Below are 11,283 nucleotides of genomic sequence, written 5' to 3' on the forward strand. Positions count from 1 at the left end.
TCTGTAAACAAATGTTGGAAAAATGACTTAGGACATCTACTTTGTGCATGACACAACTGACTTGCCAAAACTATAGTTTGTTAACAAGAAATTTGTGGAGTGGTTGAAAAACATTAAAACTTGACTCCAACCTAAGTGTATGTAAACTTCTGACTTCAACTGTACACACCATAGACTTAGATGACTCATCTTTGTGTCTGTCCGATTATGGCGTCTGTGAGATTATGGCGTCTGTGAATGTACGGATAATGCCAATGAGGCCATCTCCATTTTGAAGTAGTCCATTTTCTTCTACAACTTTTTATGAGCTGGTAAACAAACTGAAAGGGTGCACACTGCCACCTGGAGTATGTTGTTTGAACAGGTATAAAGCCAAGGTTGGCTATTTACTGCCACCTGCCGTTATGGAATGTTTGTGAACAAGTATAAATCATTGGCTTAGGACCTGGATGGAATTATGTGATCCTTCCTTAACCCATATGAAGTCCCACCCAGTTGATTACTTCAAAATGGTCAAAGTACTTAATGGCGCTGCCCATGCTTTCTTTAAATGGCTTTTGGGAACTAGAGTTGTCTAACAGACACATGCATGCCATGTTGTCAGAGAGGTTTCAGTCTGTCAGTGGAACCACAATAACCCTTAGTGCAGGGTTCCCCAACTGACGGACTGCGGGCAGAATTTTGCCTGCGGGTGGTTTTATTTGGCCTTCCAAGTTTTCTGAGCATAACATTTTTAATGTGTTTTATTATTTATTTTCAAACTGACCCAAGATCAGCACCAAGGCCAACTTTACTCTACACCCTTACAGCTGTGCAGGGGTGTACTGACCCAAGATCAACGTCTAGGGCAAGGGTGGGCAAACTTTGGCTCAAGGGCCACATTCAGCTTTTGAAACCAAGTGAAGGGACACATACTATATGTGTGACAAAACATATGAAGCCTATTGTTCACGTTGACACACAAGTAGTAGTGCTAAATGACGTAAATGTAAATGTAGTAGTGTACTGTAGGTGTTCATATGCTGCAGATTGCAGAACAACGATGTCACTGTACTATCTCTAACCACAATCAGACTCAGACACAAAAAGTGCAAACTTTTGAAATATGAAAAAAAACATGTTTGTATCACTGGAAACAGCAGACATCTGATAAAGATCATCTCTGTTCCTGATGTACAATCTGAGTGACGCAAATAAGAGCAAAAAGGTAAAGAATTTGAGTTCATATTGAATGGCCTGTTTATGACAGCATATTATAGAACACTTCTCATTTCCCTTCCACCCTAAAAAAGAACATTGTAAAATCGCATACACAAAACAACATTTGGCTTCATGTTGATATGCAGTTGGTCTATAACTCTTTATATTAAAGCAGATTACTGAACAGTTGTCAAATCATCTCAGCCCAAATAAAGTACAATCTGAGCTATTGTAGTAATGTCAAATGAATGGGGACAAGGCCAGTATCCAAGTGCATTTCTGGATAATTCTCACTGCAATAACCATCACCATAATCATTTTAAAAAGACTGTGTTGAAAACGGGGAAAGAGAACCCTGGCCTATCCCACTCTTGGTGATTTCAGTCTTAATGTGAACAATGGGCCTGGTCAGCTCTCTTGGAAAGGGTGTTGAAGTCTGGTGTCATCTCTAAAGTAGATCCTCAGAACAGCTGACAAGTGGTTTGTTAAATTTGACCTGTGATGGGATTTGTTGTAGTGGCCCTGCTCATGCTTTAAATTACTGAGAGTTTGTTCACACACACGACCTGAATAAAAGCAGCATCCTCTGCGCATGCTTTTTCATGTTTGGAAACGGTTTCATTCAGTGAGCCATAAAACTGGTATTTTGTGGTTGTGTTGTACTTCTGCTTCAAAGCACTGTCACACTGGATGTCAATGAGCTCCAGTTGGGTGTCTGGTAGTGCTTTCTCATGAGACAACCTCCAGCTTAGTCTCAATCTTGCCAAATGTCTACTGTACAGTCGTGGCCAAACGTTTTGAATGACACACATTAATTTTCACAAAGTCTGCTGCCTCCGTTTGTATGATGGCAATTTGCATATACTCCAGAATGTTATGAAGAGTGATCAGATGAATTGCAATTAATTGCAAAGTCCCTCTTTTCCATGCAAATTATCTGAATCCCCCAAAAAAAACATTTCAACTGCATTTCAGCCCTGCCACAAAAGGACCAGCTGACATGTCAGTGATTCTCTCGTTAACACAGGTGTGAGTGTTGACGAGGACAAGGCTGGAGATCACTCTGTCATGCTGATTGAGTTCGAATAACAGACTGGAAGCTTCAAAAGGAGGGTGGTGCTTGGAATCATTGTTCTTCCTCTGTCAACCATGGTTACCTGCAAGGAAACACGTGCCGTCATTGCTTTGCACAAAAAGGGCTTCACAGGCTAGGATATTGCTGCGAGTAAGATTGCACCTAAATCAACCATTTATCGGATCATGAAGAACTTCAAGGAGAGCGGTTCAATTGTTGTGAAGAAGGCTTCAGGGCGCCCAAGAAAGTCCAGCAAGCGCCAGGACCGTCTCCTAAAGTTGATTCAGCTGCGGGATCAGGGCACCACCAGTACAGCGCTTGCTCAGGAATGACAGCAGGCAGGTGTGAGTGCATCTGCACGCACAGTGAGGTGAAGAATTTGAGGATGTCCTGGTGTCAAGAAGGGCAGCAAATAAGCCACTTCTCTCCAGGAAAAACATCAGGGATTGGACTGCCGAGGACTGGGGTAAAGTCAATTTCTCTGAATCCCCTTTCCGATTGTTTGGGGCATCCGGGAAAAAAGCTTGTCCAGAAAAGACAAGGTGAGCGCTACCATCAGTCCTGTGTCATGCCAACAGTAAAGCATCCTGAGACCATTCATGTGTGGGGTTGCTTCTCAGCCAAGGGAGTGGGCTCACTCACAATTTTGCCTAAGAACACAGCCATGAATAAAGAATGGTACAACACATCCTCCGAGAGTAACTTCTCCCAACCATCCAGGAACAGTTTGGTGACGAACAATGCTTTTCCAGCATGATGGAGCACCTTGCCATAAGGCAAAAGTGATAACTAAGTTGCTCGGAACAAAACATCGATATTTTGGGTCCATGACCAGGAAACTCCCCAGACCTTAATCCCATTGAGAACTTGTTGTCAATCCTCAAGAGGCAGGTGGACAAACAAAAACCCACAAATTCTGACAAACTCCAAGCATTGATTATGCAAGAATGGGCTGTCATCAGTCAGGATGTGGCCCAGAAGTTAATTGACAGCATGCCAGGGCGGATTGCAGAGGTCTTGAAAAAGAAGGGTCAACACTGCAAATATTGACTCTTTGCATCAACTTCATGTAATTGTCAATAAAAGCATTTGACACTTATGAAATGCTCGTAATTATACGTCAGTATTCCATAGTAACATCTGACAAAAATATCTAAAGACACTGAAGCAGCAAACCTTGTGGAAATTAATATTTGTCTTTCTCAAAACTTTTGGCCACGACTATGTCTGTGCAGCACTGCGATGTGGGCACATTCAGTGCGGCTGGCGTCGGAAAATCGTCGAGCGACCGGCTGCTCATTTGTCTGGAGAACAACATAAGTTTGGTCTTGAATGCGTTCACGTTAGAATACAGTCCATGCACAAAAACACCATTCAGATGGTTCAGATGCCCCAATATGGCCAGACCGAAAGCAAAGTCGCCCAGCCAATCTGTCTTTCAACTCGTAGAAGTCGTCAGCTTTACCAACCGTATCAAGGAACATACCGATCTCCCCTCTCAGTTCCCACACATGGCGAAATAATACTTTCCCCATGCTTAGCCAGGTCCTGCTGCTCTGACGATGGGTAAGCCCCCTTGCCCGTAAAAAGTTGACAAGTTTCACAACCACTTTCCAGCTTTAACACACTATTTTACACAGGGCTTCCTGGTGAATAATACAGTGAAGAAATATAAATTCCTCTGAGTTGGTGCTTTCTTCTCTTACTTTGTCTTGTAATCTTTTTACCAGTTAGATTTGGTGATCCGTCTGTTGTGACGTTTGCTCCATGGTTGATTCATTTTTTTTTAAGCAGGCAGACACCCTGTTAGCATGCTTGCTTGAAAAGTTACGATTGAGATTATGTTCCTTAAAAACGGCAACACTTTCTTGGCATATCAGACATACCGCCTTATGTCCAATATTAGTAAAGTATTTTGCTGTCCATTCTTCTTTAAACACACGACATTCAGAGTCCACTTTTCTCATTTTCGCAGAACTAATTTTTCACGTCAAAAGTCGCCAAGCAATGAAGTAGCTATGATGACTGAGCGCATTCTGAATCTGACTGTAGGCCCAAATACAGAGCGCTGCCAGGCTACAGCGCCATCTATTGGTGGTTTGTATATCATGGAATGAGTTATTTTAGGGCAAAAATCGTAATTTAAATATAATTTCTATTTAAATGTCTCACGGGACGGATTGAAGTGTCCGGCGGGCCGTACTTTGCTCTCTCTTCCCCCCGGTCTAAGGCCAACGTCGCCCTACACCCTTAAAGCTGTGAAGGGGTGTTTTAATGGCCTAGGTGTCTGTGTGAACCAGAAAAGCACTTTGTTATGCATTAATGAATGATATTAGAGCTTTACGTCCTGTGGCTGTCCCAAGTGGCACCCTCTTCCCTTTTATAGTGCACATATTTTGACTAGAGCCCTATGAGCTGTGGTGAAAAGTAGTGCACTATAAAGGGAAGAGGGTGCTATTTGGGATGGTTCCAGTGTATGAGGTGGCCATATGGAAAATGAAGGCACCGAGTCCACCCTTGGTACGTCTTCTCCAATCTTGTTAGCTGACATTAAGCCGGCACACATGAGTCAATTCGATAGGTACCAGGAATTGACTGGAACTTAAAGGCCCTGGCATCTTGACTTTGCTTAGTGTGCGTGCTAGGGGTGTGAATGATTAAACGTTCATGTTTTGAGAAAATCGCTAACTGAAAGTTTAGGGTTTTTTTCTTCACAAAATGTAAATGATAAAATAACTGCTCCCGATCATCAAGAGCAAAAGTGAAATGCCTAACGCAACAATGCTGTACTGTTAGTAGGAGATATCCATCATCCAAATGATTTGCCGCAGATATAAAGTGCTCAGCATGCTATCGTTGTTAACAGTTGGGAAAATGGCAGAGAATGGCAAGCAACAGCTGTGAAGTTCAATATGGCAATACTTTGAGATGTTAAATGAGATGGTGGTGAAATGCTAACTTTGTGAGGTGGAGTTGAGGTACAGTAATGGTAGTGCAGGTTCCTAGCCATCTGAAAGCAACGCACCGTGACACCCAGACCGTTGCTGGCAGCAGCGCAGGCCCCCAACAGACATTAGGAGACAGCTTCACACGAAAGCTGACCGTATCTGACGGTAAATAGAACTTCATTGTCCCCCCCCAGTGGTCATACAGTGTGCGCTTGCATGCCTGTAGCCCTTCCACTTTGATGTAGGCCCTACATAGGGAATGAACGTTCAACTATAGATGCTGATGTCTGTCATTCCTCTCTGCAGGTACAACCTGGCCATCGGCAACGACAACGACCGCAGTCTCTTCCGCAAGCTCAGACTGAAGTACGCCGTGTTTGACGAGGGCCACATGCTGAAGAACATGAAGTCCCTCCGTTACCGTCACCTCATGGCCATCAACGTTAGTTTACCTAACACTTCCTGTCTCTGTCTGACGCTCTCACTTCCTGTCTGGATCTGTGTCCCCAGGCTGAGCACCGGTGGCTCCTAACTCCCTGTGTTTACATCTCCCTGACTACCTGTCTCTGTGTGTCCCCAGGCTGAGCACCGGTGGCTCCTAACTCCCTGTGTTTACATCTCCCTGACTACCTGTCTCTGTGTGTCCCCAGGCTGAGCACCGGTGGCTCCTAACTCCCTGTGTTTACATCTCCCTGACTACCTGTCTCTGTGTGTCCCCAGGCTGAGCACCGGTGGCTCCTAACTCCCTGTGTTTACATCTCCCTGACTACCTGTCTCTGTGTGTCCCCAGGCTGAGCACCGGTGGCTCCTAACTCCCTGTGTTTACATCTCCCTGACTACCTGTCTCTGTGTGTCCCCAGGCTGAGCACCGGTGGCTCCTAACTCCCTGTGTTTACATCTCCCTGACTACCTGTCTCTGTGTGTCCCCAGGCTGAGCACCGGTGGCTCCTAACTCCCTGTGTTTACATCTCCCTGACTACCTGTCTCTGTGTGTCCCCAGGCTGAGCACCGGTGGCTCCTAACTCCCTGTGTTTACATCTCCCTGACTACCTGTCTCTGTGTGTCCCCAGGCTGAGCACCGGTGGCTCCTAACTCCCTGTGTTTACATCTCCCTGACTACCTGTCTCTGTGTGTCCCCAGGCTGAGCACCGGTGGCTCCTAACTCCCTGTGTTTACATCTCCCTGACTACCTGTCTCTGTGTGTCCCCAGGCTGAGCACCGGTGGCTCCTAACTCCCTGTGTTTACATCTCCCTGACTACCTGTCTCTGTGTGTCCCCAGGCTGAGCACCGGTGGCTCCTAACTCCCTGTGTTTACATCTCCCTGACTACCTGTCTCTGTGTGTCCCCAGGCTGAGCACCGGTTGCTCCTGACTGGCACCCCTCTGCAGAACAACCTGCTGGAGCTGATGTCGCTGCTCAACTTCATCATGCCCTCCATGTTCTCCAGCAGCACCACGCAGATAGCCAAGATGTTCTCCATGGTAAGGTCAGGTTTAGGGTTGAAATATTTCGCTTTCCCCAAATTCCCAGGGTTGGAAGATTTGAAGACAGTCTGAACATTCTCGTAATCTGGAGGAAATAAGCAGGAAATCTAATATCCTCCAACCACGATTTATAGACAAACTGGGAGTTACCGGAATTTTGCAACACTAGTCAGGCTGGCAGAAGCTTGGATAGAGCGGATGGGGATCAAAACTGGGTTTCAAACCAAGCTTGTACCACACTCAGACCAGGGCCTGTCTTCGCAAAGCGTCTGAGTAGGAGTGCTGATCTAAGATCAGTTTTGCCTTTTAAATCGTAACAACTAACCCTTGATCAGTGCTCCTACTCGGAGACATTATCATGCCAGGACAAAAACCTGCCAACTTCAGCTTTTTACCACCTTATCTTTATCTGAAAGGTACTTTTTATTTCCGCCAACTGAGGTAATCATGATTGCGGTATTATGTTTAAAAGTCCCACCAACGCCTCAGTATAAAATGTCTCCATTCATCTTACTGGCTTTGGCCCTCATTAAATCATGAACATTCTTATCTGACATCAAACTCCTCAGTCACAATACATTTTAATGCATTTACTCTCTCCATATAAATTGAGGTATTTTGGTCCTTGAGCTGTTCATGCTTGTCACAGTAATGCTTTGCCTTTTAACCATTTAATATTTTGTTCTCGACTTTGACAGGTAAATATTTAAAGGCCCTTATATTTAGCTTAAAAATGATGGGTAATATGAATGCGATTTGTAGTTTATCGGTCTTCAGCCAAAATAGCTGGTGGGGACTTTGAAAAGAGAGAGCGATGGTGTGATCACATTGGCTGGTGATGATACATTTACTTCAGTATTACACCTAATATTTATCCAAGGAATAATGCACGATTATGCAAGCTGCTGCACTAGTCCTCTTCTCCTGGAGCCAGAAGCTATAGGTAACAGTATCTTGGACATTTATGTTGAGCATGTTTTACTACGATTATTCCTAGTTAACTGTCTGCTACTATTAAAAAAACAGTTAGCTTGCTGCAAAAACATCACAGCTATCAATGTGCATGATACTGTATCTAACAAAGCAGAGTGATGGTAGGAAACAAAGATGAAACATTGATGAAAAAAAACGACTTTTTCAAATGCTCCTACAGAGGTCATCCAGGTCAGATTTGCATGTTTTACATGATTTAGAAACCTTACAATTTGCTATTTCCAACGCACATACAAACTCTCAGGAAGAGGGCATGCGCTCTGTTTCAAAGTGGAGCGGCAGGTAGCCTAGTGGTTAGAGCGTTGAGACAGTAACCGAAAGGTTTCTAGATCGAGTCCCCGAGCTGACAAGGTAAAACTCTGTCGTTCTGACCCTGAGCAAGGCAATTAACCCACTGTTCCCCGGTAGGCCGTTATTGTAAATAAGAATTTGTTCTTAACTGCTTAAAAGTTAAATACATTTTTAAAAAGGCACCTTTTTTTTATGACAGGTTCCCATGACACTCAAGTTGATGGGAAAAATATTATATTTCATTATTCTTACTATAAAATATGTGTGTTGACTGATCAGCAGTACGTAAGTGTGTCGTAAATTTAGTTTGAACAAACTATTGACTTAATTTGGTGGTCATGTTTCCTGTAGACCAGGGTGTCCATGACTCGTTCCTTTTGTCTTATCGTTCTGAAGACCTGCCTAAACCAATTCAGAATGTGTATACAATGGATTTATTCAAATAGATGCACGCCCCTATTCCCACTCAGCATGCGGGGAGATATAAAAGGCTTAGAATGTGGGGGGGAAATCATCCCCTTTCACAGGTAACATACCAACGATGCTGTCTAAATTAGGTATTTGTGAATACGGACCTTGGTCCCACTCTTCATGTTTAGTCAGACTCGTACTGTAGAATGTGTTTTGATGGTGTTTATATTTTGATCTGTGGTAGAAATCCTATGAGGAGCAGAGTAGTTTCGAGAGGGACCGCATCTCCCAGGCTAAACTCATCATGAAACCTTTCATCCTCAGACGAGTCAAGAGTGAGGTAAGGACTCAGTGACTGGTTAAACTTAGAAATGTTGGATGGTTCACAATGTTACATTTTAAAGATATCTGTATGGGGCGGCAGGTAGCCTAGTGGTTAGAGCGTTGGGCCAGTAACCAAAAGGTTGCTGGATCGAATCCCCGAGCTGACAATGTCAAAATCTATTGTTCTGCCCCTGAACAAGGCATTTAACCGGTAGGCCGTCATTGTAAATAAGAATTTGTTCTTAACTGACTTGCCTAGTTAAATAAAGTTTAAATGTAAGTGTGCGTGTCTCAGGTTCTTAAGCTGCTGCCAGCGAAGGAGGAGAAGTTGTTATTCTGCCCAATGAGTGAGAAGCAGAAGCAGCTTTACCAGACCATGGTGGACAAGTTCAAGAAGTCTGCCATCGGAGAGAGTACGTACTGAACTGTAGGGGACTCTAGGATGAAGTTTCTCCTAAGTACAGATCTAGGATCAGTTCCCCTCCCTATTCCTAACTCCAACCATTAGTGGGGAAAATGTAAAATTGACACAAAGTCAGGATCTAGTGGCAGCTTCACCCTACTCTGCATGTTACAGCAGTGCCGTGACAAATTGGTGCCTCGTAACTAGCACAATGTGATAGCAGATGAGATAACGGATGAGATAACAACGCTTCGTGTGGTCGGTGTCTTACATCCTGTGTCCTCCGTTTAACTAAACTGTTTCTCTCACTCACTCACACACACGGGTACCGTTGTTGCCAAAGCAATGCAATTATAGTACAGTAAAGCAATTGAATAGATCAGTTACATTAATTTATACATTTAATTCTGTTCAATACATCTTTCACCTACCCACTCGCTCTCATTCTTTCCACGTGTGTAGAGAGAGAGCTGTGCAACGTGATGATGCAGCTGAGGAAGATGGCCAACCACCCTCTGCTCCACCGACAGTACTACACCACAGAGAGGCTGGAGGCCATGAGTCTCCTCATGCTCAAGGTTGTTGCTTCATTGGCCATTTTGTGTTTGTCTGTTCAGGTTTATTCAGTAAATAATAGATAAAAGTCCCTCTCCTACGTACCCCTGTTGTTACCACTCTTACCTGTTAAATCTGCTCTCTGTTTATATTCGTCTCCTGTTTCCTCTCTCTATAACTGTTCTTTATGCCCCCACCCCCCCAGGAGCCGACCCATTTTGATGCGGACCCAGTGCTGATCCAAGAGGACATGGCTGTGATGTCTGACTTTGAGCTCCACAGGCTGTGCCAGCTGTACTCGTCCCTGGACAAATACCAGCTGGACAAAGACCTTCTACTGGACTCTGGGAAGTTTCACCTGCTCCAGACACTACTTGCCACGCTCAAGACCAAGGTAATGAGAGGAAGAGGGGGAGGGAGGATAGAAGAGGGGGGACCATGCTTTAGCTCCGGGTGAAATGTCATGGTCTCTTCACATCACTGAATACAGTCCTGATCTGTGCCTTGCTGTGCTCTAATAACAATAATACATGAGATTTCTATAGCGTTTTTCAAAGACTTAAACATGCTGTCTCTGCAGGGAGACCGAGTAGTGCTCTTCAGTCAGTTCACCATGATGCTGGACATCGTAGAGGTTCTGCTCAAACACCTGGGCCACCGCTACATCAGACTGGACGGCTCCACGCCCATAGCAGACAGGTGAGCTTCAGTTGGGTTCAACTCCATGGCTTCCGTCCAACATTGTATGTAGTCTTTTGGCAGAGTGTGTAACTGGAGCCATGGTAATTCATCACATAAAGCTCCTAACTGGCAGTGGCCAATATTCAGAGACTGATGTTAGTGTTGTAGTAGTGTATGTAGCGCTGGTACAGGAAAAGCAGAAAGCCATTGTTCTCCCCGGGCCCACCTGTGTTTGGTGCAGGATCGTGCTGATTGACGACTACAACACGGACCCGGAAATCTTTGTGTTCCTGCTGTCGACGCGAGCCGGAGGCCTGGGTATCAACCTGACCTCGGCCAACGTGGTCATCATGCACGACATCGACTACAACCCTTACAACGACAAACAGGCTGAGGACCGTTGCCACAGACTAGGGCAGACCAGGTGAGAGACATGAGAACCAGGGGCCAGGGTCAGGTGAGACAGTTCCCCCCCCCCCCCCCCCTACTGACCCTAACCACATAATGCAGACGGAAGGAAGGAAGGAAGGAAGGAAGGAAGGAAGGAAGGAGAGGGCTGGGCTGCATTATTTGGTTTGGGTCAGTAGTGAGAGATGGCTTGCTTAGAGACAAGTCTCTAGAAGTAGTGACGATAAGAGTTGCCATGTGGTCACACAAAAAAACCTGGCAAGTTATGAGACAATACTACTGCTAAGGGAATGGACTCTTGTGATGAATGACTGGTGGTCAGTGTCTGTCCATGTCCTCCTACAGGACAGTCCAGGTGATGAAGCTGATCCAGGAGGACACCATAGAGGGCTGCATGCTGCAGCTGGGTCAGAAGAAACTCAAACTGGAGCAGGACATGACTGCTGCCGAGGAGGGTAAGGACCTAGCATACATACAGACGCCCGCGTGACTCTCACTCCCACATGCTC

At 45.1% G+C, this 11,283-nt stretch overlaps 1 protein-coding gene across 2 annotated transcripts in view; it reads left to right on the forward strand.

The window, feature by feature from the left end:
- The window catches only part of LOC106585835 (SWI/SNF-related matrix-associated actin-dependent regulator of chromatin subfamily A containing DEAD/H box 1A), a 28,567-nt gene that overhangs the window by 16,625 nt on the left and 659 nt on the right, over nt 1-11,283 (forward strand). For both annotated transcript variants that reach the window (XM_014172506.3, XM_014172507.3), the window contains 9 exons: nt 5,530-5,665; nt 6,574-6,705; nt 8,648-8,743; nt 9,023-9,140; nt 9,593-9,708; nt 9,891-10,079; nt 10,266-10,384; nt 10,608-10,790; nt 11,120-11,229. In XM_014172506.3, coding sequence (XP_014027981.3) covers nt 5,530-5,665; nt 6,574-6,705; nt 8,648-8,743; nt 9,023-9,140; nt 9,593-9,708; nt 9,891-10,079; nt 10,266-10,384; nt 10,608-10,790; nt 11,120-11,229 — 1,199 coding nt within the window. The remainder of the gene's footprint in view (nt 1-5,529; nt 5,666-6,573; nt 6,706-8,647; nt 8,744-9,022; nt 9,141-9,592; nt 9,709-9,890; nt 10,080-10,265; nt 10,385-10,607; nt 10,791-11,119; nt 11,230-11,283) is intronic.

Source organism: Salmo salar, chromosome 24 (genome assembly GCF_965601325.2).
Source record: "Salmo salar chromosome 24, fSalSal1, whole genome shotgun sequence".
In the NCBI taxonomy this organism is placed as follows: domain Eukaryota; kingdom Metazoa; phylum Chordata; class Actinopteri; order Salmoniformes; family Salmonidae; genus Salmo; species Salmo salar.